General features: G+C 47.5%; 1 protein-coding gene across 1 annotated transcript in view; it reads left to right on the forward strand.

Moving 5' to 3' along the window:
- The first annotated feature begins 5345 nt into the window (after positions 1–5345).
- LOC134736830 (uncharacterized) overlaps positions 5346–26031 on the forward strand; it is a 96722-nt gene continuing 76036 nt past the window's right edge. The window contains exons 1-3 of the mRNA XM_063640598.1: positions 5346–5534; positions 10107–10242; positions 17257–17318. Coding sequence (XP_063496668.1) covers positions 5428–5534; positions 10107–10242; positions 17257–17289 — 276 coding nt within the window. The 5' untranslated portion in view covers positions 5346–5427 and the 3' untranslated portion in view covers positions 17290–17318. Of the gene's footprint in view, positions 5535–10106; positions 10243–17256 lie in introns of the transcript that reaches the window.

Consider the following 26031-nt stretch of genomic DNA (forward strand, 5'->3'; position numbering starts at 1 on the left):
GGTAAAAGAGAGCTGATTTTTGGGACTCCAGGCAGCTTACTCAGATACCAGTAGTGGTGGGTCAGGCAGGTGGGCAGGTTCTTTGGCCCCTAGGCAACAAGCATAGCGTGGGTGATGGCAGTAGCAGTGGCAGGACAAATCTCTGGCTCCCAAGCAGTTTTTGCTGGTGTTGGTGGTGGCTACAACATGCTAGGTGGGCCAGTTGCCAGGCCTGCAGGTGGCATGTGCAGGTGGGTGCCCACTGTGGCGGGGATGGCAGGTTGGATGGGCCTAACTTGAAGCCCCTGGGAGGAGGGCTCAGGTGTCAGTGGTGGGGACTAGGCTAGGCAGTCCTCAGTCCTCTGGATGGCATGCCTGGACACTGGGGGTGCAGAGCCAGGCTGGGTGGACCTGTCCTCAGGCCCCCAGTGGTGCTTGCAGGTCCTTGTTGTGGCGGGCAGGGGTGGGGTGATCCCCAGGCCCAAGATGTGCTGCAGTCCTGCTTCTGGGGAGGGCTAAGTAGGTTTCAGTGGCAGCAGCCACATGCAGGTGGCTGAGGAGTGCACACTTTGCGTGTGCATTGGCACCTGTGACTGCTGTGGGCAGGGGGATTTGTTTTTAAGGTGCATGAAAATATGTGGCAGCATCACTGCCAGGGGCAGTGGGGTCTTTTACTAACTCACACTTCAGCCCTGGGGGCAGCCGTCAGTCATGGTAGCATCTGTGGGCAGGGGATGTCAGTGGGGCTCCAGGGATGTGGAGATGCAGGGGCTATGGGGTCCAGGATGCAGTCTGGTGAGGGCTAGGCTCTTATTGTGACACCCTGCTGTAGCTGCCTAGGGTGGGGGTGAGGTGGGACCTGGCATGAGTTCCTCTCTGGAGCAAAGCCATCACATGGTCTGTAGGCAGCATCCTAGGTAAGTCTTTGGGGCTGTGAGAGTCTAGGGGCTTTCCCATGGCTAGGATGCAGGAGTCTGCAGTGGAAGTGTGGGCCTCCGGGGGTCACTCGCTCACCCTTTCCCTGCACTGGGAGCCTCTCCAGGATCTCAGCTGACCCCTGCCAAGCAGGCTGCCTTGCTTTTCTCTCCTTCCTGGCTTTAGGTGTTTCTTGTCACTCTGTTGAATTCTAGTGTTCTCTTAGATGATCTGTTCAAAGCGTGACCATCTACTCGCTATTTTGGGTCTTTGTTGTGGAGGGGGTGAGTACCAGAAGCCTGCAGTTAGCCATGCTGAAGCCCTGCTGAGAACCTAATATTTTTGACTCCTTGCTAATTTTGACAGCAAAACTTTCTTCTGCTAACTTTATACTGATCCTTACTTATATCTTTTTCTTGGATTTGTTTTTTTTCTTCTGCCAGAGGAAACCCTTCAAGAATTTTCTCAAATAGCACTTTATGGAACAAGTTCTTTGAAACCACCTATATATGCGCCCGGAGCTATTACTTTTTTGTGTTAAATAATAATCTAACTGGATGCACTGTTCTAAGTTAAAATGCTTTTCTTTAAGATATTTAAGGTATGACTCCATAGTTTTCTTGTATCCTGTTCTTATTGAAAGACCTGATAAAAATCTTACTTTTGTTCTTTTGTAGGTGTTGTGGGCTGAACTGGGTCCTCTAAAAGGATGTTGAAATCCTAATGCCTTTGGAATTAGGATAATTGCAGATGTAATTAATTAAGAGATGAAGTCCTACTGGAGTAGGCTGGGTCCCTAATCCAACATATTGATGTCCCTCTAAGAAGAGGGGAAGAGACACAGAGACGCAGACACTCAGGGGGAAGGCTGCATGAGCAGGGAGGCAGAAGCTGGGAGTGTTGTGTCTACAAGTTGAGGACAGTGGCAAAACCAGAAGCTACGAGGGGCATAGAATGGAATCTCTCCTAGAGCTTTCCGAGGGAACGTGGCCCTGCTGGCATCTTGATTTTGGACTCATAGCCTCCAGAACCATGATAGAATACATTCATGCTGTTTTGAGTCACCCATTTGTAGTGCCACACTTTGTTCTGGAAGACCTAGGAGACGAATCCAGCAGGTCACCGACTTTTTCTCCTGGAAGATACAACCTCTCGTGTTTTTCTTTGCTCTTCCTTCCTGCTGCCTGGCTGGCGTGGGTTCTGCCTGTCCTGTTCACTGCCCCATGAATCCTGTCAGTCTGAGGATTTATAAATGCATGTGACTTTTTCATTTTAGTTTTGGGAGACTTTCAGTCATTGTTTCTTGAGTGACGTCTCCCCCGTGCCCCTTTTCCGCTTCTCTTTCCCTTTAGGGAGCTGTCACCGCCCCTCCTGTTCTCCGCCTCACCTGACTGTTCTGCCCTTTCGGCTTCTTCTCCCTTCCTGACCCCGGACCCCCAGTGCATTCTTTTTTTTTTTTTTGAGATGGAGTCTTGGTCTGTCACCCAGGCTGGAATGCAATGGCACAATCTCGGCTCACTGCAACCTCCACCTCCCTGGTTCAAGTGATTCTCCTGCCTCAGCCTCCCGAGTAGCTGGGATTATAGGTGCCCACCACCACGCCCAGCTAATTTTTGTATTTTTAGTAGAGATGGGATTTCACCATGTTGACCAGGCTGGTCTCAAACTCCTGACTTCAGATGATCCGCCCGCCTCGACCTCCCAAAGTGCTGGGATTACAGGCGTGAGCCACCGTGCCCCACCCCGCAGTGCACTCTTCAATGGGTCTGTCCTGCTTATTAGCCCATCCCTCCTGTCCTTTATTTCATCAATTCTGTTTCATATCTAGTATCAGCAAGTGTTTCTTCTTTTTGTTTGCTTCCGCTTTGTGTTTCCAAAATCCTCTGTTATTGCACTGGGGGTGTCGCTCGTGTTCACTATGGGTTTTTGCTGCCCTAGCTTGGTTCTGTGGAAAAGGTGATTCTGTGGCTCTTTCCTTTCACTAGGGACTGTGGTCCTGGTCACCTCCCTGTGGGCTTGACCTTGATTCCGCTGGGATGATTAAGGGGTGTAGCTGGAATTGTCTCCCTGGGTATTGGGTAAAAGACTAGGCCTAATGTGGGGTCCCTCGGTGAGTTTCAGGAAGACAGCAGGTTCTAGTGTGTACAGGGCCCACCAGCCCCTGTCCCCCAATCCCTTTTCGTTCCAAGTACTTCTGTCTGTGGGGAAGCCACCCTCCACCCATTTCCCTGGGTAGGGCTGGGGAGGGCAGCCTTTGCTCAGGGGTCCACCAGGGCCTGGCTCCAGAGCTGCTGGGAGTCACCCTGACTGGCGCTGAAGCCCCCTCCCCATGGCGGGGCTGGCCTGGATGCTGGCCGAGGCCCCATCTGTGAGTGTGCACAGAGGTTGTTTCCTCCTCTGCCCTCTCTTTTATGGGGTCCTGAGGACCCCGAGGTCCCCGCCCAGCCTGTGGTCTTTGGCTGAGCAATGCAAATGTAATGGGAACCAGGAGGTGTCTTCCAGGTCCCATCCAGGCCTGGTCTGTCCTGGCTACTCCTAGGGGAGGGAACAGGCCTTTCCAACCCCATCCGAGACCCTGCTGGGACCTCTGCATCCACACTGCCTCCCTTCCCTGCTATGCATACCACCTCCAGCAGAATAGTTTGGATGTCGTCTCCTGTAAATCTCGTGTTGAATTGCAATCCCCACTGTTGGAGGTGGGGCCTGGTGGGAGGTGGTTGGATCATGCGGGCGATTTCTCATGAGTGGTTTAGCGCCATCCCCTTGGTCCTGTCCTGGTGATAGTGAGTGCTTGGGAGATCTGGTTGTTTAAAAGTGTGCGACACCTCCCCTCCATTCTTTCTCTCGCTCCTGTTCTGGCCATGTGACATGCCTGCTCCTTCTTCGCCTTCTGCCATGAGTAAAAGCTCCCTGAGGCCTCCTCAGAAGCTGAGCAGATGCCCTGCACCATGCTTGTACAGCCTGCAGAACCGGGAACTAGTTAAACCTCTTCTTTATAAATTATGCAACCTTAGGTATTTCTTTATAGCAATGCAAGAATGGCCCAATACACCCAGTGACGCGCCTGGGTTCCTCAGAGCTATTTTGTCAGATGATGAGGAGGCTCGTAGGTCCAGCCACTTCTGTTGTTGCTTGTTTTATCTCCAGGGATGGGGAGGGGGGTCCTGTCAGGGAGCTGGCAGCCCCTACTTGTTTTCCATTTTGTGTGGACATCACACAGCTCTTTGAACAAAGCAAGAGTCTCACTCATGGCTTCTTGTGTTCTGAGATATGCTTAGATCCTTAAGCAGCGTCCGTGTGAACATGGGACAACGAGAAGGCATTTGGACTCCTCTTCTGGGCCTTGTTTATTTTATGGTGCTGAGGGGAGGGCAGGGCAAAAGGGAGATTCTGTCTTTGACACGCTGCACAGGCCATGAGGCTGGCTCATCCCACACTGCAGCACAGGGACCAGGGCAGGGGAGGCCCTTTTATCGTTGCTCCTGACTTGGCAGTTCTGTCCTAACAGCAGCAGGGTGGGGACTGCTGAGGATTCAAGAAAAACCTGCGTTCAAAGCTCCGGGAAGGATCTGGGCCAATGTGAGGCCTAGCCAGGGGCTGTGTATTGAGAAACAAGGACCTTTGGGGACTCTCTGGTGGGGCAAGCTTTGCATGGTGAGGTCCTGGAGTGTGCTGGGGTTTTGATCGCCACCCAAAGTCTTCATGCATTTGAAGTTTTATAGCCCAGTAATCCAAGGGGGCTGTTTCCTCCCACACAGTCTGCCCATTTAGGGCTGCTGGGGGGAGCAGCCCTGTGGCAGAACGATGCCAGCCCCCTCCTCGGGGCCATGCATTACAAGGGAAAGGTCGAGCCGCCATCTGGGCATGATGCTCGGAGGGATTCCTTCTGCTCATGGCTGCGCTTCACGGTCCAAAGTGAGCACCGGCCTTTCAGCATAACAGTGCACAGCCCAGGGTTCTGGAAGGTTCTGATTCTCATAAACCCCAGACCTTGTTCATGCCAAGTGAGCGCTTCAAGATTTTTCCATGGTGCCAACCAGGCCCTTGAGCTTGCGGAGTGTGAGTCCCAGAGGCCAGCAGGGTCACTGCGTGTAGACCAATGACTTCTCCCTGCAGACCACACGGGCAGGGCCCAGGACCTGGCCTGCAAACTCAAGGAGGCCCTCACATTCAGGGTATGCACCTCTGCACTTCCCTGCTTCCTACACCTCACCCCTTCCTGGCCTAGACCATGTGCTGTCCACTCAGCATGCATTTACTGAGGGTCCATTCTGTGGCTGGCTGTGGCTGGGCACTGCTGGGGTCACAGAGGTTGAGGAAACTCAGTTTCGGCCTCTGCGTGACTTACAATCCATTTGGGGAGCCCATATGTCTACCAGTATATTAGGGTGTTCCAGAGAAACAGAACAAATAGGATGTCTCTCTCCTTTCTCTCTCTCTCTCTTTTAAGGAATTGGATCATGCAATTATAAGAGCTAGCAAGTCTGAAATCTTCAGGGCAGGCCCACTGGCTGGAGAGCCAGGGAAGAGTTGATGTCTGAAGACGATTGCCTGGCAGAATTCCGTCTTCCTCCAGGGACCTCCATATTTTCTCTTATGACCTTCAATGGATTGAATGAGGCCCACTCGCATTATGGAGGGTAATTTGCTTTACTCAAAGCCTGTTGACTTAAATGTTAGCCCCATGTAAAACATATCTTCACAGTAACGTCTAGACTGGTGTTTGACCTAACAACTGGTCACCACGACCTAGCCAAGTTGACATATACTCAAAGCCTGTTGACTTAAATGTTAGCCCCATGTAAAACATATCTTCACAGTAACGTCTAGACTGGTGTTTGACCTAACAACTGGTCACCACGACCTAGCCAAGTTGACATATAAAATCAACCACTGCGAGCCGAGATTGCGCCACTGCACTCCAGCCCGGGCGACAGAGCGAGACTCTGTCTCAAAAAAAAAAAAAAAAAAAAAAAAAAAAAAACAATAAAATCAACCACTGCAACCAGTAACTACTAAAAAAAGTCAAATGCAATAAATGCATAATTGCACTGGAAGTATGCAGTGGCCCAAGGACAAGTGACTCTGGGGACTGGGAAAAGCTGCATGGAAGAGAAGATAACTTGGAGAAGGAGGAGGAGATTCCATTAGGCCTAATGTGGTGTGTGGTGGGGAGGTGCTCCTGGCCTCTGTCCTTCATCCCCAGCCCTTGTCTTTGGCATGGGCGTCCAAGAGAGTTGGGAACAGGAAAGACCCTGGGTGGGCTGTTGTGCATGAGGGGCCCAGAGGTCCTCGTGAAGCTGTGCTATGCATGAAAAATCCACAGTCGGCTCCAGTGCTGGGCTCTTGAGCCTGGACCTGGAGGGTTGAGGTTGCAGCATCTTGAGCCTGGGTTAAGCTCCTCGCTGGAGAAGCACTGAACTCTTCTGAGACATCCTCAGGAAACACGCAGTGCAGCCCTGCTGGAGTCCAGGGTTGGGGTAAGGCTTGTAGAAAGCTACCACAACTCCCCACAAAGCCTGACAATGTTCTGACAGCTCTGCTGCCTCCCCAGGGGCTGGAATGCACCACTCCTGGTGGGGGTGGAGACTTTGGAATAATATTGACGTTGATTGATGGCATATTGGCCTGCGTGGGTGGCTCATTCCTGCTGCACTGTCCTCAGCGAGCAAGGCACCAGAGGGATCATCTCCAGATGCCCAAAACCAGAGAGATGGAAAACATCATCCCGGGGCAAAGTGTGGTGTGGGTTTCTCACTTCCCCTGGGAGCTGGTTGTGGGTCACACGATGTGTGCACAGAAAACACTCTGGCTTTCTGGCCTGGTCCTGCCGTGTTACTTGGAGGCCATTCAATACCTTCACAGTGAGGTTTCATTTTCCACTCACGAAGGGCCCGGAGCTCCCCAAGCTGCAGGGTAACATGTCTGCTATTGTTGAAAGGACAAGACGCTCATTGAACACTCAACCCTTGGATAGAAACACTACCTCACAGGCTGCGGGTGGAGCACAGGGGCAGCCCCAGCAGGAGGCCCCATCCCAAGCATGGTGTTTAGAATGACAGTTCCCTGGCAGGGGGCTGTGCTGAGGTTGGCAAGCTTGGCTGTGGTACTCACTGACTTGGAATGTCAACCTCCCAAGGGGGGCTGTGTCTCCCAACACACACAGGGGGGTCGGCAGTGTGGGGAGGGGAGGAGAGACCTGTGGAAATGACCACATGGCTGAGCTGGCCTGGTGCGTCTTGGGTTCAGGGTTCACTCGTGGGGGCATCTGACATCTGCTCTGTTATCCCTCCTGGGGGTGCCTTTGGCAGCAAAAAAACACTACCCGAACAGCCTTCTTGTATTCAGGTCTTATGGTCTACAGAGGGCAATTTATATCTGTGAAGCAATAGTGACTCATGAGAATGCATTCAATGTCCAAGCCCAGCGTCTGGTCTCACTGTGTCCTGGGTTAAGTGCAAAGCTTGGGATGCAGGTGGCTGAGTGGTCTGTGATGGACCCTGTCTGTGATGGAGGAATGTTTGCCTTATTCTGGAAAATTCTTGAATCTGCAATGACCCTTAATGATCCCCTACAGAAGAAATCATTGTTCCCGAGAGCTGTGTTCTAAGATCTTTATCAATGACTTTCATTTTTGATGAATTGTAGCTGAATATACAGAGTATTTGCCATGACATTTTCCTAGGAGTGGGATAAACTTGTTCCACGCCATCTCTGGTAGACTCATCTGTTCCTTCTTGTGCCTATCATAGTGCGTCCAAGGTGGTTTATGCAAGTCCCTTACTGACTCTTAATGTCCCTCTCAGAAATTAGCCAGGTCAATATGACCATCTTCAGGAGAACACTCTTTTATTTACACCGGGCCCTTATCTAGAAATCTAAAGTAGCACAGAATGGTTTCCTGTGTCCAGTTCAATCCCCCAGTGCAGTGCCTGGCCCGGGTGCTACTGGCAGAATGCACTTCAGTTTCCATAACCAGGTGTTCCTCTTTCAAGGAACACACTGAAATTCAGGGCATATTCTGAATCATTTTGAGAGAGGGAAAAAATCCTACTTGAATGAGGAGACCTGGTTTGAGTCCTGCTCCTGCTGTAGAAGACCTCAGAGAAGTTAGTTTTTTACCTTCCCTGTGCCTCAGTTTCTTCACTATAAAGGAGTGGCCAGTACCTGTACCATGAGGTCATTGTGAGAATTGGACAAAAGGATATGTAAGAAATAGTATCAACTGGGAGAAATGTTGTAAGAGGTTATTTTTCTTCTCATGGTCTTACCTCCTCTGACAGCACAACTTTTTTTTCCGGAAAACTTTTTCTTGGCTGGGTGTGGTGGCTCATGATGGTAATCCCAGTACTTTGGGAGGCTGAGGTGGGTGGATAATTTGAAGTCAGGAGTTTGAGACCAGCCTGGCCAACATGGTGAAACCCCACCTCTACTAAAAATATAAAAATTAGCCGGGCATGGTGGTAGGCGGCTGTAATCCCAGCTACTTGGGAGGCTGAGGCAGGAGAATCACTTAAACCCGGGAGGTGGAGGTTGCAGTGAGCTGAGATGGCGCCGTTGCACTCCAGCCTGGGCAACAGAGCGAGGCTCTGTCTCAAAACAAAAAAACAAAAACATTTTTCTTATGTTGAGCAGAAATCAGCTTCCTTATGTCTTATATCCAGTAGACCTAGTTGTTAGCTTTGGAGCAAAAAAAGTAACTCCTAACTCTTATTCCAATTGACATTCTTATGGATCCATAAGAGCTTTCCTGTCCATCCACATCACCTCTGTCATACTAATGCTTGACCCCCTCCACTATCACAATGCCATTTCAATGCCTGGCATTATCTGGGCTGTCTTAAAAGGCTATGCCCAGAAGAGAGGAGAATTCTCCAAACAGATGTAGTATATGCAGCTGTGTTCTCAGAGGCCTTTACTGTGTATTTTCCCTGCCTGTTAAATTGTAGGATTCTGAATGGCAGAGCCCCTTTCTGTCATCTGTCTTTTCTCTTGCATTCCAGTGCCAGGTAAAGTTATTTTTGTATATTGGATAAATAAAACATGTCATGGGCAATAATAATGATTCGCTTGAAGAGAGTGGTAAGCTGAAGCTAGTTTCTGAGAAAGGATTGTTGAATATTTGGAAATTTTGAGATCTGGTTGTTAAATGACTGAGAACTTCAAATTAGCCATGGTGGGATTATTTACACTTTGGAAATTGGCAAATGCTACAAATGAGGATTTTGTTTTTCCTCCCAGAGAGCTGGTTTGCCAGCACAGCACTGCTTTAAGATGAGAAAACCTCCTGTCATTCATTCCTGGAGAAAAATGACATTGACTCTCCCCTGCCCCTTGTTCAGAGGATAAAATTTAGCTATGGTTTTTTTGTTTTTTGTTTTTTTTTTTGCTTCGTGGAGTATTTTTTTCTCAAGAAAGAATAAAAAGTAACCCTGGGCTAAAGATGGGCAACTGGAAAGAATGATAATGTTTCCAGGCACATGATGGAACCCATCCTCCTTCTCCTCCTTTTCTCGGGAAAGCTTTGGTTCAGCCAGAAAATCTGGCTGAGAAAAATATAAGACTTTGCAGACACTCCTCAGAATTTTAAACCATAAGTTTTACTGTCATCATTTTAGACACGTATTTGCTTTAAAGAAACTGTGGAGTAAGAATGTGAAATTCAGTTAACATTCAGGTCTGTTTTTTTTTTTTTTTTTTAAATAACTTGCCGTTTGGGAAGGCAATGAAGAGTGTTAATCTCAATTGCTTGGCTGAATGTCTTAGCAAAGTTTTTACTCTGCCAGTTCCAAGATTAGGTGCAGTGTTTCTCAAGGCATAATTTATTTTTGAAATGTTCCCTGGGCTCTGAAATTTCAGCATGCCAATGCTAAACTATTCCTTGAGGGAGAACGGCTCCCTGAAGAGTCTCCAAGGCCTAATGTTGCTGAGCTTGACTGATAGGCAAAACATCGACAGCCTTAATTTTTTCTTTTCAAAACATGTTTAACTTCAGTAAACCTTAAGCCAAGCCTCTTGCAGATGGCAGACAGCTTAATTGCTGTGGTAACCTTGTCTGACGTTTTTTGGAAAACTTTGGGTGTTATAATAATCCATCGAACCCAGAGAAAATAGATTTCAACCCACACAAAGACATGCATATGGCTCAGAGTCTCAACTTGGCTGCTGAGGTTTTGTCCAAGGGTGTTTCTTTTTTTCCGTTCCCTTTCCAGGCTTTCTGGTACAGTTTGCAAGTCCAGCATGTATTGTTTGGACAGCAAATCAAGAGAGGCCCAAGATGAAATGAATCAGCGTTACTGTTTCTTCCCCTACCCCATCTGCCTTCCCGGAAAGTCTGAGATGTGGATGGTAAGAACAGTTGACTGTATTAATGTATTATCTTTATTTTTTTGCCTATTTTTACCCCATTTTGAAAAGCTTTATTGATATATAATTGATATGCAAAAATTGTATATAATGTGTACATTTGGATGAGTTTGGACAAATGCATGTACCCAGGATATCATCACCACAATCAAGGTACGAAGCATATCCATCACCTCCAGAAATCTCTTTGTGGTGTTGTGCGTGCGTGTGTGCATGTGTGTGTGTGTGTGTGTGTGTGCTAACACTTAACCTGAGGTCTGTCCTTTTAATATATTGTAACATGTGCAATACAGTGTTGTTAACTCTAGGTGCTATGCTGTGTAGCAGGTCTCCAGAACGTATTCATCTTGTGTAACTGAAACTTTTACCTGTTGATGTTGTCTATTTTTGCAATTGGGTTTTACATCCTTTTCTTATTTGTTTGCAAGATAGCTTTACATTTTCTGAATATGTCCTTTCTTGGATATATGAATTTCAAAATCTTCCAGTTTGTGGCTTGCCTTTTGTTTCTCTTAATAGTTTTTTTTTGTGTATATATCATCTCGCTCTATTTAAGTCTTCTTTGATTTTTCTCAGCAATGTTCACAAGTTTATTTAGGAGGTTTTACACATCTTTTATTAGATTTATTCCTAGACATGTGATAGTTTACTTAATTTTAAATTTCACAGATGGTTTGTGCCTCTAGGTTAATGTACATTGTCAATCCTTGGGGCGGCACCAGTTGTGTATTGCAATAATGCATTAGTTGTGCATTACAGTAATGCACTGACAGTGTATTGCCATAGTGCACTGGCTATGTATCACAGTAGTGCACTGGCTGTGTACTGCCATAGTGCATTGGCTATGTATCACAGTAGTGCACTGGCTGTGTACTGCCATAGTGCATTGGCTATGTATCACAGTAGTGCACTGGCTGTGTATCACAGTAGTGCACTGGCTGTGTATCACAGTAGTGCACTGGCTGTGTACTGCCATAGTACACTGGCTGTGTATCACAGTAGTGCACTGGTTGTGTACTGCCATAGTACACTGGCTGTGTACTGTCATAGTGCACTGGCTGTGTATCACAGTAATGCACTGGCTGTGTATTGCTATAGTACACTGGCTGTGTATCACAGTAGTGCACTGACTGTGTATCACAATTGCAGTCTACATCTTCCTTGATCATGATCCATGTGCCAGGCACCCACAGGCACGTTTTCTTGGGCAAGGCATTTTTTCTTCCGTATCCTTGTATAATTTGTAGGATATTTTCTGAATGAATGATTTCTGGTTCAACACAGAATTTGTAATTTTGGGGATATGAGAAAAAAATTCAGCATGAAATCTGCAATTAGTTCTTGCAACTAAGATCGCTGCCATCTTAATGGCAAAGTTAAAAGTAAAACTCAGTGGAGAGTATCTTTGTTTATGTCAACGACCATGGGCTATGAAGTTTGATGACTTTTTCTCAACTGTGTTTATAAACACTGGCAAACACACTGTAGCATGGAGAGTGGCCAACTGAAACATGTTTGTACTTCAAATGGATTTATTTTCACCAGTTCCCCACACATGGGACATGTGACACCGTACCTCCTGAAGAGTTCTCAGTTTAGACCAGAGCTTCTCAACTTCGAACAGACAGCAGCCACCAGAGAGCTCATGACAGTCCATAGTCCTGGGCCCCTTATCCAGAGATGGACTGATCAGTATTCATGGGGCCAGTTCATCTACTTTTTAAACACGTGTCCCGAATGATTGTGAGGGAGACAGTATGGGGACCACACACTGTGAACTCCTGGCATTATTATGGAAGCTCGGTTTTGTCACATATTAGCTGTGTGACCTTGAGCAAGTCACTCTATTTCACTAAGCCCTAGTTTCTACATTTTAAAGAAGTGACAATCCTGTATGAGTTAGGTTGCTTTCAGCTGCAACTAACAAAAAACCTGATTTCATCTGGCTTCAACAATAATGGGATTTTACTGGTCTTGGCAATTTAGGAGTCCTGATTTTAGAAGAACAATAGGTGTATTAATCAGCACTGTGAGCACCAGAAGCATGGAGGCATAACGCCACGACGTACACCTCTTGCTCACCGACAGTTCAGTGCAGCTAGCTGGGACCCTCCTCCATTCCTGATGCAGAGATCCAGGTTCCTGCCCTCTTGTTTTCCCCATCTTGGCACCTGGCCACTAAGAGCATCGTAGGAGGGGGAGAGAGGAAAGCACACTGGCTCTTACCTGCCTTAGCCAAGAAGTGACACATGCCACTGTCATTTACAATTTAGTGGCCAGACCTAGTTATATGGCTCCAATTTAACTGCAAGGACATCCAGCCTCCAGAGCTGAGACAATAACCCACCCCATCTGGGGCACTTCAGTATGGCAGCCCTAGTGGCTCAAGGCACATGGCAAGCACATGGAATATTTCATGAGTACTAACTGCTTCTGCCAGGCTGAGCTTGGGGTATAATTGCACCAGGCTCTGGTTCTGTTTCTCTGTGGTTCTTTTGCCTGTGCCCTGCCCTACATCATGAATTGGCTTTGTTGGATGAATTGGCTCAGGTTGGCTTCCCTCCTGGTTGCAAGAGGATGTCGAAGGGCATCCAGGCTTCACATCTTCCTATTAATATTTGGGGAGAGAGGTGTTGTTTCCTCCTCCATCCAAAACAGAGCTCTTGAGACTGACTTAGGACACACACTGTCCACCCTGGACGTAGTTGGGGTCCATCTTTGGTGCTAAGGATAGGGCCAACCTCATCCTAATCAGAATGCAATGCTTGGGAAGGAAGGGAATGGATGTGGGGAGGCTGCAACGATCCCCACACCACACACCTGCATCCCGGGGGTGGTCGTGAGCTCTAAAAAATCAGATCCTGCCAAAGCACTTGGCTAGTGGCTGGAACTCGTAAGGTCTCAGTAAATATCAGATGTGATGATGATTATTTAACGAAAAGTGTTGTTAGACATTGGGGCACAAACAATATTGTCCTAAAACCTGAGTTGGCGAAGGTGATGCCAGCTGCTAGAACACGTAGTTCCCACATTTGGGATCTTTCATGCTGAGAGCCCAGGGGGCCCGTGTCATTCATCCTGTGGTCCACCGTGGTGCCCCGGGCTCCCTTGCTTCCTGCTGGGTGGTGGAGGAAGGGAGGAGGGAGGGTTCTGTAGCAGCTTCTTATGGGCCAGAGTGGATATGGCTTCCTTACTTTCACCCCATTCCATCAAGAGGAGCCTGCCCTCAGCTGCCAGGGAGGCTGGGAGATGAAGTCCGGCCTGTACCCGGGAAGTAGAGGGCAGAGTTTGAGGACACAAGGGAGCAGAGAGGTTCTCTCTCAACTCTGCAGACCTGGGCTTCCAAAGTCCCCCTTCACTCATTCAGCAAGGGCTTGGCGAGAGGATGAGGAGCGCGGCCCACCCTTGGGGAGCTCCCGTTCTCAGCCCACACCTGGTCAGGGCCCCTGGAGGAGCCGGGGCCTTGTTGGGCAGACACAGGTCTCCCTGCTACCTTGCACACCCTGTGGGAACAGAAGAATCTATGGAAGGTGGCACCTGGTGGGCGCAGGGGTAGGAGGAGCCGAGGAAGGAACCAGCTCATGCCAAGAGGTAGAGATTGGACTTTTGACCAGACTTGGGCCCGATATGAGCCAAGACAGCCCCCGAGAGCCCCCTGAAGCCTCAGGTGGGGGAAGGCCGCGAGTGGGCTTGTGTCTCAGTGGGCAGGGTGGGCTATGAGACAGTGCGCGGCTGGAGCGGGCGCCTGAGGAGGCATTTATTAGTGGCTTCCCTCCTCCGTCCTGTTTCTCATCCAAGTGGTTTTGTGCATCCACACCCCATGGCTGTTGGGTCACTAGATTGGGATTGATGGCGTGGACTCTAAATTAGTAGTTCCATATCCATGGGCTCTGAGAAAAACCTTTTCTTTTTGTCATGTTGTATTTACTCATGTGCTGCAGACGGCACCAGTTGAACGCAGATGGAACCCCAAGGCTCGGAGCTTGCTGGACTTGCTTCAGCCTCCACAGCACCTTGGTGCCAGGATTCTGAAGGAAAACCACACCATCAACAGCACTCGCCACTGGGGCTGGGTCCCCGTGGGCAGCCCCACGTTCATCCTCTTCGTTTCTTCACCACCCATCTCTTGCTGCCTCCGTCAAAGCCGCTATGTAACCAGATGTCCTTTATTTCCTTAAATACTCTCAAGTATTTGTTCTCGTTCAGGAGAACTGTCCCTGCGGAAGTGACTTCTTCTCCCAGGGCACAGTGGTGGGTGTTGGCGACCTGCTTGCCTTCCCACTGCCTTCTCCAGGAAAGGCAAGGACGTGGAGTCCCTTCGCAGAAAAGAAACTCTCCACGTAGGGGCAGGAAAAAGTTCATTTTCATTTGGAAGCTTTGGACTGAGAGCCAGGGAAAGTCCCAGGAAAAAAGACTGAAGTAGCAAGAAACCACATTTTAAAGCATAGAGGCAGCCTTTCTGGGGTTCAGGGGTTCAGAGGCGTCTTCCAGCATCAGGCTGTCTTTCTGCTTGGCCACCTCTGTGGGATGGGTGCTTCTTAGGCATATATTCTGCTGGTTGAAAGAAGGCTGCTGCTGCTCCATCGATCGCCTCCACACTCAGCCGGTTTAGAGTCAGACCGATTTCTCCTCACATGCCTCTCTTTATCAGGGAAGAAAACTTTTCTAGATATCACTGCCACTACCCAGGTTTCTTCCAGCCCGCCCACCACGCTCACCCAATCCACACCCCCTCGACTCGACTCCCTGCGTGCTGTACACAGGCCAAGGCGGATTCTTCCTCAGGTTCGCCCAGGTTCACATCTCCTAGGTGCCTTCCTCTTCCTCTTCTGCCTTTTCTGAGCTGAAGGCTGGGGCTGTCCTTGGGGCCTGCAATTTCCTCTACTCTATGCCTGGAAGAGCAGGCTACAGGCCCTGATGCTCCAGGGCTCCCAGGTATCTTTCTGGATGTTGCTGAAAGCTCTGTGCTCCAACCATTGAGGTGTGGGCTGCAGGGGGTCAGGTTGTCACTTGCTCCTGCTCTCCATTCTCCTGTCTCGGATCTCCTGGATCAGCCAAGGCAGAGGCTGGGTTTCTAACATCCTTTAGCCTTCTGGCGTCCTACCTGCAGCTGGGCCATTCCTGTGGGAGGAAGTCCTCCTACCCCAGGGAAGAACCTCGCTGAGCTGGTGCTTCTCTGCTTGCTCCCCATGTGCTAAGGAACTTAGAAAATCCTCCTCCTCAGTGAGAGCTGGCTTTCATGTGACAGTCGTGCCAAGATGCAAACAGATTCCCACTTGACAGCCCCAGTTGAGGAAAGACTTTGTTATTAAGTAAAGTAAGTGCGAGGCACTCAGAAGAGTGGCTGGTATGCAGGTGCACTCGACACACCGTTGCTGCTGTCACTGTGATGATTATTAGTGAGATAACTGAGCTTCAGGTCAGAATCAGTCCTGTCCTGAGGCCTGGACAAGAAGGGCCTCACCTTGTCCTCCCATGGGGCCAGGAGCCTGTGGGGCTCAGAGGACATACCCCACCCTCACTTCCCTTCTAGACCATGCTTCTGGTACCTGAGACCCTGGAATTCCCACTCAAATGGTCCAAAGACAGCTTCTTCCCAGGATCCCTCCCAAGAGCAAACCTGCAGCTGGTTGTGTACTGTTAGGCCCAAGGGGTAGCCAAGGAGTGGCCAAAGGGTGGCAATGAAGTAGAGATGGCTGTGTGTGTGGAGAGTGTTTGGAGTTCGGCCGTGTGAGCTGCACAACCACAGGTGCCTATTTCTTAGGAGGTGAGACAGAACTGGGCAGGGGGAAAACAAAGGGAGAAAGGAGGGGGTGGGATGCCAGCTAGTGGACAGAGCCATTTCCTCCCAGACCACCATATTCCAGCATTGTCTTGGGAGCCCAAGACCTCTAAATTCAAACTAGGTTTTCCAGGTTGTTATAAGGCATATTTATCAAGGCAGGCGGCTAGAACACAACTGAACAGCTTGTTAACTTGATTTATTACTTTTCAGTGTTTAGCCATGTGGTTTGTGGGCCTCCATTTTTATACGTGCCTTGGGCCTCACCAATGCTAGGATGGGCCTGACCAGAAGGGTGTGCGTAACTTGCTGATATAGCACCTTAACCACTGACAAAGCAGTTTTTATTTATATTATCTTGTTCCATTCCTCCAGTTAACTTTCAAAGCAACCACAGACTGGGGTATAACTATTATTCCCAGCTGACAGCGCTGAATGCTCTGAAGTGAATATACCATGTAATTCAATCGTGTAGTTTAAATTTCTTTCCTAAAAGAAAAATGATCAAGACACTGTATACATAAAAGCCAGTGTTCACTCAATGCTGTTTTTTTTGTTTTTTTTTTTCCATGCAGCAGACCCTTCCTTGCTTGTCTTAAGTAACACAGAGTGGCTTTGTCTTCCCAGGAGATATTTTCTCAAAGCTACCATTCTCCACGTGCCTCCCAATGACCTTCTTTGAAAAGTGTCACCTCCCAATAAATACCTGATGCTTGGCAAGAAGGCCATTACAGAGATATCCGAGCACTGTCCTTGTGCTCAGCACTGTGCCAGATTCTGCCAGAAACAGAAAATTATAGGGCATGGTTCCTGCTTGAAGAGCAGTGAATAGAGCTGAGGAAGTAAGAGTTAACAGTGAAGAAATACAGAATGACAATGCGTATTTTAATGCTACATTGTGTGGGAAGTCTAGAGCAGGGGTCGGCAGACTTTTTCTGTAAAGAGCCAGATTGTAAATATTTTAGGCTTTGAGGGACAAATGGTCTCTGCTGCAAGCTACTCAACTCTGCTGTTGTAGCTCAAAAGCAACCACACATGATAGGTAAGTGAGCAAGGCTGTTGCTGTGGACTCAGTGTGTCCCCCTCAAATCCATGTATTGAAGCCCTTTGAGAGGTAATTAGGTGTAGATGAGATCATGTGGGTGGAGCCCCCCATGGTGGGATTAGTGACTTTGTAAGAAGATGAAGAGACCAGAGCTCTCTTTTCATCACAGCAAGAAGGCAGCCACCTGCAAACCAGGAAGTGAGCCCTCACCAGAACCCCAACCATGCTGGCACCCCAGACTCAAATTTCCAACCTCTAGAACTGTAAGAAATAAATATTTGTTGTTTAAGTCACCCAGCTGATGGTATTCTGTTATATTAGCATGAGCTGACGAAGACGGTATTCCAATAAAAATAAAGGGACACTGAAATCTGAACTTTATGTAATTTTCATCTATCATGAAGTTTTGTTTTTCTTTTTAAATTTTTCCAACCATTTAAAAATGTTGCAAGTATCCTTAGCTTTCTGGCAATGCAAAAACAAATGGCAGGCTGACGTTAGCCTTTGGGCTATAGTTGTTGACCTGGGGTCTACAGCAATGTCTCCTGAATTGTTCAGCAGAACAAAATTACTCATGAGCTATTAATAAACATTCAGAGACAATAAGTCAGGGAATGGCTACGTACTCTGCATCCTGGTTAGAGAGTCATATTGTGCAATAGCATATTAAAGGCTCTGAGGAGTCCCACAGTAAGGAAACATGTTCATCATGTGCATGTTGTTTATTGCAGCATTTTCCAAACTTGGTCATGAGAATCCTCCTGCTCCTCCATCTTCCCTTCTTCTGCTCTCCCTTCCTCCCCTTCTTCTTAGACTTCTTCTCTTTCATTCTCTTCTTCCCCTTCTTCTTTTTCCTCCTATCTTTCTCTCTTCTCCTCCTTCTTTCTCTCCTCCTCCTTTTCCTCCTTCTTTCTGTTTCTCTCTTCCTCCTTTTCTGTCTTCCTCCTTCTCTTCCTTTGCTCTCACTTTTTCTCCTTCCTTCCTTCCTCCCTTCCTGTCTCTTTCTTTCTTTCTTTCTTTCTTTCTTTCTTTCTTTCTTTTTCTTTCTTTCTTTCCTTCCTTCCTTCCATTCATCTATCTTTCTTTCCTTTCTCCTTTCCTTCCTTCTTCTTCACTTTCCAGCTTCTCCTTCTCCTTCTCTCTTCTCCTCATCCTCTGCCACAGGATAGGTATTAACTCGTACATTGGATACTCTGAAGAGCCCAGATTGGGAAACACCCAGATGCACTAAAGCTGTTGCTAGCACAGTTTGGAAGTGGTGGGAGGAGTTTGAGGAATGTTTATGGAAGAGCTGGAATTTAAAATTACACAACTTTCTTATGAGTTCAGTTTCAGTTGGAGAGAAGTGATTTTTTTCCTTGACAAACAATCCTGCCCTCTTGAGGGACACATGTCCTCTGCTGTGTCCCTGGGAAGCTCCATGCCTGGAATGGAAAGGATCTGTAGGGGCAAAACCTGCTACTGACTTGGATTTCAGGGTCTGTAACATGCCAGTGTGGACGATAGACTCTTGATCCCCAGCGTAGCCTGATCCTTCCCATCTCAGGCAATGGCCAGAAACATAGGATTCATCCTTGACTCCTGTCTTGCTTTTATACCAACATCCAATTCATTAGCAAACCTTTTGAATTCTACCTTCAAAATACATTCTGAATTAAACACTTCTTATCATCTCTAGCCCAGTCCACCTGCCCCACAATAGTTAGCGCTCCAGCCCCCCAAGTGTTCCCAGACCAGAGGTCTTCAGAGTGTGGAGGTACAGAAACCATTAAACATTTTATTTATATTTACTTATTCCCCATCCTTCTGTCATTTAATAATGTGTACATTGTACATTTTCTGGGGTACATATTATATTATTAAAACAGAACATGTTTACAATTTATAATGTAGTGTTGAAGAGGGAAGCTTTTCCTCTGCCCTTTGACGATTCACTGATATGAACTAATAACAGATAGATTAATAGGAGGAAAGGCAGGCATATTTATTAACATGTGTAAGCATGGGAGCCATACAAAATATGAGGACCAATGAAAGGCTAGATGGTTGAATCTTTGATACCATCATCATAGCAGGGAGGGAAGTGAGGAGTTGCAGGTAATTTTAGAGGGTAGTCAGTGATTTTAGGGTGCATGAATGGGCCTGAAGACCAGACAATGGTTTGTAAATTATTTTCTTTGGATGCTGAATGGGACCAACGGACAAACAGCAGCTTGGGGACAAGTTATAGGAAATTAAGGGGTGGAACTGAAGTGTGAGCAAAGGCCGCCTTGTTATGTATGTACAGTCCCTTAGGTAATCTCTCAGAGCTGCCCTTAGAAGAATAGATGGAAAGTCTGTCTGGATGTGGAGACTTTGAGTCTCTTCTCTAGGGGTTAATCTTTCTTGGTTGTTCGATAAGATTCCTAGTGAGGGAGTTTAAGACAATTGAATTCCTTTTTTTTTTCTTTTTGAGACGGAGTCTCACTCTGTCTCCCAAGCTGCGGGGGCATGATCTTGGCTCACTGCAACCTTCACCTCCCAGGTTCAAACAATTCTCCTGCCTCAGCCTCTCAAGTAGCTGGGATTACAGGAATGCACCACCATGCCTGGCTAATTTTTGTACTTTTAGGAGAGACAGGGTTTTGCCATGTTGGCCAGGCTGGTCTTGAACTCCTGACCTCAAGTGATCCACCTGCCTCGGCCTCCCAAAGTGCTGGGGTTACAGGTGTGATCTACCGTGACCTGCTGACAATTGAATTTCTTTTAGCAAGAAGTTTCCTCCATCAAATAAGAAAATTCCAGAGAGAGCCCCTCCCTGCATTTGGTTGTTGAGTGGGAGGACAATTGTGGAGAGAAACAAGAGAAGGTTAGAAAGTCCATGGTTCTGCGGTAGCCTTTGAGGCTTTCCAATTTCCTTTAATTAAGATGTGCTCAGCATATCAAAGCACCATACTTTGGGGTATTGTCCTCTGAGCCCCAGCAATAAATAATCTGTTTGTGTGTGTGTGTGTGTGTGTGTGTAGAAGGAGGGGTGGAGAATTTGGGTTATTTTTGCAAGCAATTTGTTCTGCACACATAAAATAGAAGCCAATCCTTCTCCTGAGAATAGCTAGAAAAGAAGAAAATATTAAAAATATCTGAAGGCACTGGACAGTTCACAAGGCAGTGAAGAATTTTAGGGACAAGATCTGGGAGAGAAATAAAATACAGAAAAGTGAGCCAGCATTGTGACCACTTTCCCCTAGGCATCCTTTTTTCAGAAGAGGTGGCTGAGAGAGTGAGAGGCTAACAGAGCTGTTGATAGACAACAGGGATAGGAGAACAGACATGGGCATTCAGGGTCTGCAAGGAACTTGAGACTCAGAGGCCCGTCCCCCACAACTATCTCAGTATTTGCATTGGGAAAACCACATAAGAGTACAGCCTAGGGGTAAAGATTGACCTAAAATAGTCTGGCTTTTGCAATAAATTAAGCCAGGTTTGAATTCGTTCAACCCCAGATTGAATTAAGGAGGTTGGGGATTGTTAGGGTCCATAGATTCCAGACATAAGTAAATGTAATTTCTCTCTGGAAAAAGGTAACATTCTTCCATATCTCCATGTATTTCATATACAATGTCTGGCACTCAACCAAAATAACCTGGTGCATGAGGAGACAAGACAATGCTGAGAGAGAGACATATATCTAAATTTGAGGATTTAAAACAACCATGCTTAATATGGTCAAGGAAATAAATACAAATTGGGGATTTTGGCAGAGAACTAGAAAGTATAAAACAGAATCAAAAGAAAATTTTAGAGATGAAAAAATATCGAATTCAGGCCCCAAGGTGTAATACAGATTAGACATAGCCGAGGAGAAAATTAGTGAACTGAAGTAAGAAAAATATCTAGAAGAAGCACAGAATGAAGAAAACAGAAAAGAGCCAGAGACACAAGGAAGCAAAGTAAAAGGTCTAACAAGGAGAAGAAGGGAGAAAATGAGACAGAGGTAATATCTGAAGAGATAATAATGAAAAAATTTCCAAAACAGATGACAGGCTTTAAACCACTGATTCCAAAAGGACTCTGAACCCCAAGCAAGACAGATATGAGGAAAACCACACTTAAGTGCTTTATAGTAAAGCTGCTACCCACCAGAGACAGAGGGAAAACTTCATTAAAAAAAGATCAAATCCAATTTCCTGAGAATGGCTGGCAAAAACTACATCACCTGGCCTTATCTTCGCAGCTTCATTTCTCACCACCTGCTACCTTGTTTCTTTAACCTTTATTGGATGCTCCTTTAATACAACAACCTTATTTTGTGGTCAGGACTGCTGTTTCCTTGGTCTAGGAAAATCTTCCCAGATATTTATTTGGCTTCCTCCCTTGCTTCATTCAGGTCTCTGCTCAAATTCAGGGTCCTCAGAAAGGTTTCTCTGCTAACCCTCAACCTGCCCAGGACTCTATCTGTCTCCTTCCGTGGCATTATTTTTCTTCCCTACCTGGTGTGATATTCCATGTATATTTATGCAGTGGTCCCCAACCTTCTTGGCACCAGAAAGCGGTTTCATGGAAGACAGTTTTTCCATGGCGTGGGGGATGGTTTTGGGATGATTCAAGTGCATTCCATTTCTTGTGCCCTTTATTTCTATTATTATTACATTGTAATATATAATAAAACAATTATGCAACTCACCGTAATGTAGAATTAGTGGGATCCCTGAGCTTGTTTTCCTGCAACTAGCCGGTTCCATCTGGGGGTGATGGAGACAGTAACGCCTGAAGTGTGGCGCTTATATCCAGTCTACTTTGTGATCTCGTTTTGGTTGCTGTCACTGCAGAAAACCCTGCTTCACAAAGATAGGATGTTGGAGATGGAAGCAGGCTTTCCAGTGCTTTTCTGGCAACCGCAGGATATTCTGACTTGACTTTAATCCAGAATGTATGGAGATGGGAAGTTGTCTCAGACCTACTTTTATTGCCACTGGATGCAGCTGTACAATTGAAGCTCACTCGCCACCATGAAGCCTGCAGCTTAATTGTCTCTTGCCACTCACTGAGAGGGTTTTGATACGAGTCTGAAAGCAGTTGACTTATTATGGTCTCTGTGCAGTCAAACCTCTTGGCTAACAAAAATCTGTATGTGCAGCTGCTCCCCAGCACTAGCATCACTGCCTCAGCTCCATCTCAGATCATCAGGCGTTAGATTCTCATAAGGAGCATGCAACTAGATCCCTCGCATGCACAATTCACAATGGGGTTTGCCCTCCTGTGAGAATCGAGTGCTGCTGATCTGACAGGAGGTGGAGCTTATGCAGTAATGCTTGCTTACCTGCTGCTCACCTCCTCCTGTGTGGCCCCGTTCCTAACAGGCCACAGACCAGTACCAGGCTGTGGCCCAGTGGGTGGAGACCCTTGTATTTATGTATTATTTGGTCTGTGTCAGTAGCACGTGAGCTCCACGAGGGCAGGGACTTTGTGAAGGCCACTACTGTATTCAGAGCACCTAGCACAGTGCTAGGCAAAGATAAGCCCTCAATAAATCTTGCTGGATGCATTAATGAACAAAAGAATGAAAGAGGGAAAGCCTGGCCCCTGCTAGGTGCTCTAGGCAGGCAAAAGAATTCTGCATCATCCTGCACACTGAGACAGGGCACTTGCTTCCGATGGATCCACCGAGGGGCGGACGCATCCCCAGGTTACCAAGGAAAGCAGTTCTTTGCAGGTGGTAGAAGACTTGTTACTTCCCCTCCCTATAAGAGCAAAAAAGTGTAATGGCAAATTCCGAGAGCCTCTGAGAAAGTCAGGCCCCTTTCCAGAAAGCCACCATTTGCTCTGGCTTGGATTACATGTTCTGTGAATTTTGAGTCTAACTTTGAAAAATTTATCATAGCCAATTAATCTGTTTAAAAAGACCTAGTCAATGCAATAGAGACCTTTTTTTCCCCTAAGATAATTGAGATGAAACCTAAAAGAGATTAATAAAAAAAAATTAAAGCCCTTTTATTTACTGAGCAGTTAAAGATGAAGCCATCTGTTACCATAATGATAGTCTTTAGGGAAAAGCCGTAAAGACGCCAACAACAAGTAAATATACCCATAAAATGTCCACCAAGATCCTGAAAAGCTGTTCCTTCATTCCTGTTTTCTCTTTTAGATACCCTTGGGTAACCTAGGAGTAAATGGCTGTTTGCTGGTGTTGTTTGATAAGTTCAGAGGTTAAGTGGCACTCAGGGTTCATGGTGCTAATATCTGATTTGTTAGATGAGAGTTTCCCAGAGACAGAGAGAGGAGGCCTTGGGTGCTGGGGCCAGATTTCCTCTTGGGATGACTTTTGACCCTGTCCTTTTCCTAGGGGTAACTGACACACAAAGCCTTCCTGTGTGGGGCTGGGTTAGTTTACACCAAGCATCATTATGCAGGGGCTGCTGCTGGAAACCCCAAGGACAATTTGGGGCGAATGTGTGCTGTGTTGGCCTCTAATCAGAGACTCTAGTCTCCATCATGTACCAACATTGACAGATTTCTGAGAACCCAAGGTGGGAACAGTAATGTGAGGGTGTTATAACATGGATCGAGAGTTAGGCTTTGTAGAGAAGACACGCCAAATTGAGACTTAAAAATTCTACGCCACGCTGTGCCTGTGCTGGCCGCCTGGCTGCCTGTCCCTGAGAAGCTCTCCTTTTCCTCCGCAGGACTTTGGGGAACCTTCAGGCTGTCGCCCTGCCTCTTTTGATGTTTCTCGCAGGTTGCAGATGGAGACAGGTTTTGTACTGAGAATCATTTTCACTTTGCAAATCAGTGTGCAGGAGATGGGACGGGAGCATAATGTCAGAGGCACTTTAATTCCCGCACCCTGGCTTAGGTGAATGTGGAAGATCTCCAGACAGTGTTCTATTAGATTTTCACCCCAGTTATGCGGGAACCATCCTGGAGTGGTTAGCGCAGACGCTGTAATTAGGAGGAAAGATTGCTGGGTGTCCCTGACGGCTCTGTTCCCAGGCAAAGTGACCTGCTGGCCCCAGTGGAAAAGGGCTGACACTTCTGCCTCTGATGAAAAACAGATGCAAATGAGACGCCGTGATTGCAGGAGCGCTCGTTAACGGGAAGGGCTCTGCAAGGGAGGGCACCAAGGGCAAAAAGCAGGTTTTATTGGTTTTGTTTTTCAATGAAGGTGATTCCTTCGTGGACACTTTGAAATGCTGACAATGACCTGCAGTCCGTGGTTGGAGAAATCACACAGCAATCTCTGCGTGTGTGAGGCTGCCTTACTCTGCAGAAGAAGAGCATCATCGGAGGGGGCTGTCTTTGTGGAGAGGCTGACTTTGCTTTGGAACAAGTGTCTAATGGTGGCCGTTGTGACGTGGTTCATATGTGGACTGGGGACCGCCACCGCCACCAGGGGACATAGCTTCCTGCCCTCAAAGGCATGCAGCCCATAGGCAGGACCAGGCCACTGTTGCCAGGGAGGAAAGTGCCCTGTCATGTTCACTGCTTATGATGTGAGCCTTCTAAGTCTTGCTTAGTTCCCCTCAATGTTTACTTCCACTTCATTGCCCGACTGTGTTTCTCACTTCCCTAATATCTTGTTAAGGTCAAAGGAAAAGGAACAAATTGTTTTTTTGCCAAAGGTCATCTTCTGAAAAACCACATGTGGCTTTCAAAGGCAGCAAGAGTTCTGGCCTCAATGGAGGAATAAACTGATCTGATGAACTTTGAGTTGAAAGATACGGGCAGAGGAAACAGATTCTAGAGGGCCTTGGGAAGTGGGACAGGCCTGGGCGTCGGGGAGGCAGCACAGAGGCGACGGGAGGGAGGCGGTCAGCAGGAGGGCCCCACGCAGGCCCAGGGCAGGGAGGCCGTGGGGAGGAAGAGGCTGAAGTTAGAAAGTGGGAGAAAGGACCCACCTTGGCAGACTTCAGTTATCTTGGTGTTTGACATGATGGCATCGGTGCCCCCTTTTCTAACTGCTGCAGGGAGAGGATGAACTGATCCATGACAGTGAGTCCCCGTTCTGCTTGGAGCATGACATCCTCAGGCCAATACTTATCCTGACTTTTAAGCAATTCTTTTTCACAGCCCAGGGCCTCCACGGGGAAGGTGGGTGCAGCCCATGGCTTGTAAACAGGCTCGGAGGGCACGGGCTCCCAGCACCACCTGGGACTTACCCTGGGTGGGACTCACCCCCTTGGCCTTGCACGTGCAGCCTGAGGTCTGCCCACGGGCTCCTGTGCACCCTCTCCCACTCCCTCCTCCATGATTCCTGTGCTCCAGCTATGGGCCCTGGGGCTTTCTGGACACACCTGTCTCTCCGCTGCCCCCTCCAGGTGGAACGCCTGTTACCTGGAGGGATGAGTGGTTTTGTGGTGGGATTCTCTTCCAGATTTTCAAGAATCTGAAAACAAAAGTTCACTTTCAAAGAACGGTAGGTGAAGTCAAAAAAGAAGTATCTGGGAGTTTCAGCTGTCACATGAGAAGCAGCAGGTGACCCGTACCCTGGCTGGTGAGACCTGGGTGGGCTTTGCTGCTGGTTGGACCTCTCTGGACCCCCTGGCATGGTCTCTGCTTGCCAGAAGCCTGGAGAGGAGCCCAAAGACTTCAAGTCAGCCACTGTCTCCTCACCTTGTGGGCCACGCACCCCTCAAGTTTCTTGCTCTGGGGGAAAGGATGAAAAGGCCTGTTTATAAACATTAATTGAACTGTTTGCCTATTTCCATTGACTGAATCGTACTTTCCTTGGCTGATATTAGCTCATGGTGTTTATCTGGGCTTCAAATCCTTTGCAATTTAATATTCAGTGTCACAATTTCTCTGTGGGCACTTTTCACCATGTGTCTCTTGAACCTCTTATTTTATCCGCTATCCTTCCCTGGTGGGTGGTTCTGTGCATTAAATTACTTCCCCTCTGAAGTTTGTGCCATAATTTGAGGGGACACATTTTTGTTGGCGGTCTCTGCATAGAGTAAGATTTTGAGGG

The sequence above is a fragment of the Symphalangus syndactylus genome, chromosome 5, assembly GCF_028878055.3.
Source record: "Symphalangus syndactylus isolate Jambi chromosome 5, NHGRI_mSymSyn1-v2.1_pri, whole genome shotgun sequence".
NCBI classification, from domain to species: domain Eukaryota; kingdom Metazoa; phylum Chordata; class Mammalia; order Primates; family Hylobatidae; genus Symphalangus; species Symphalangus syndactylus.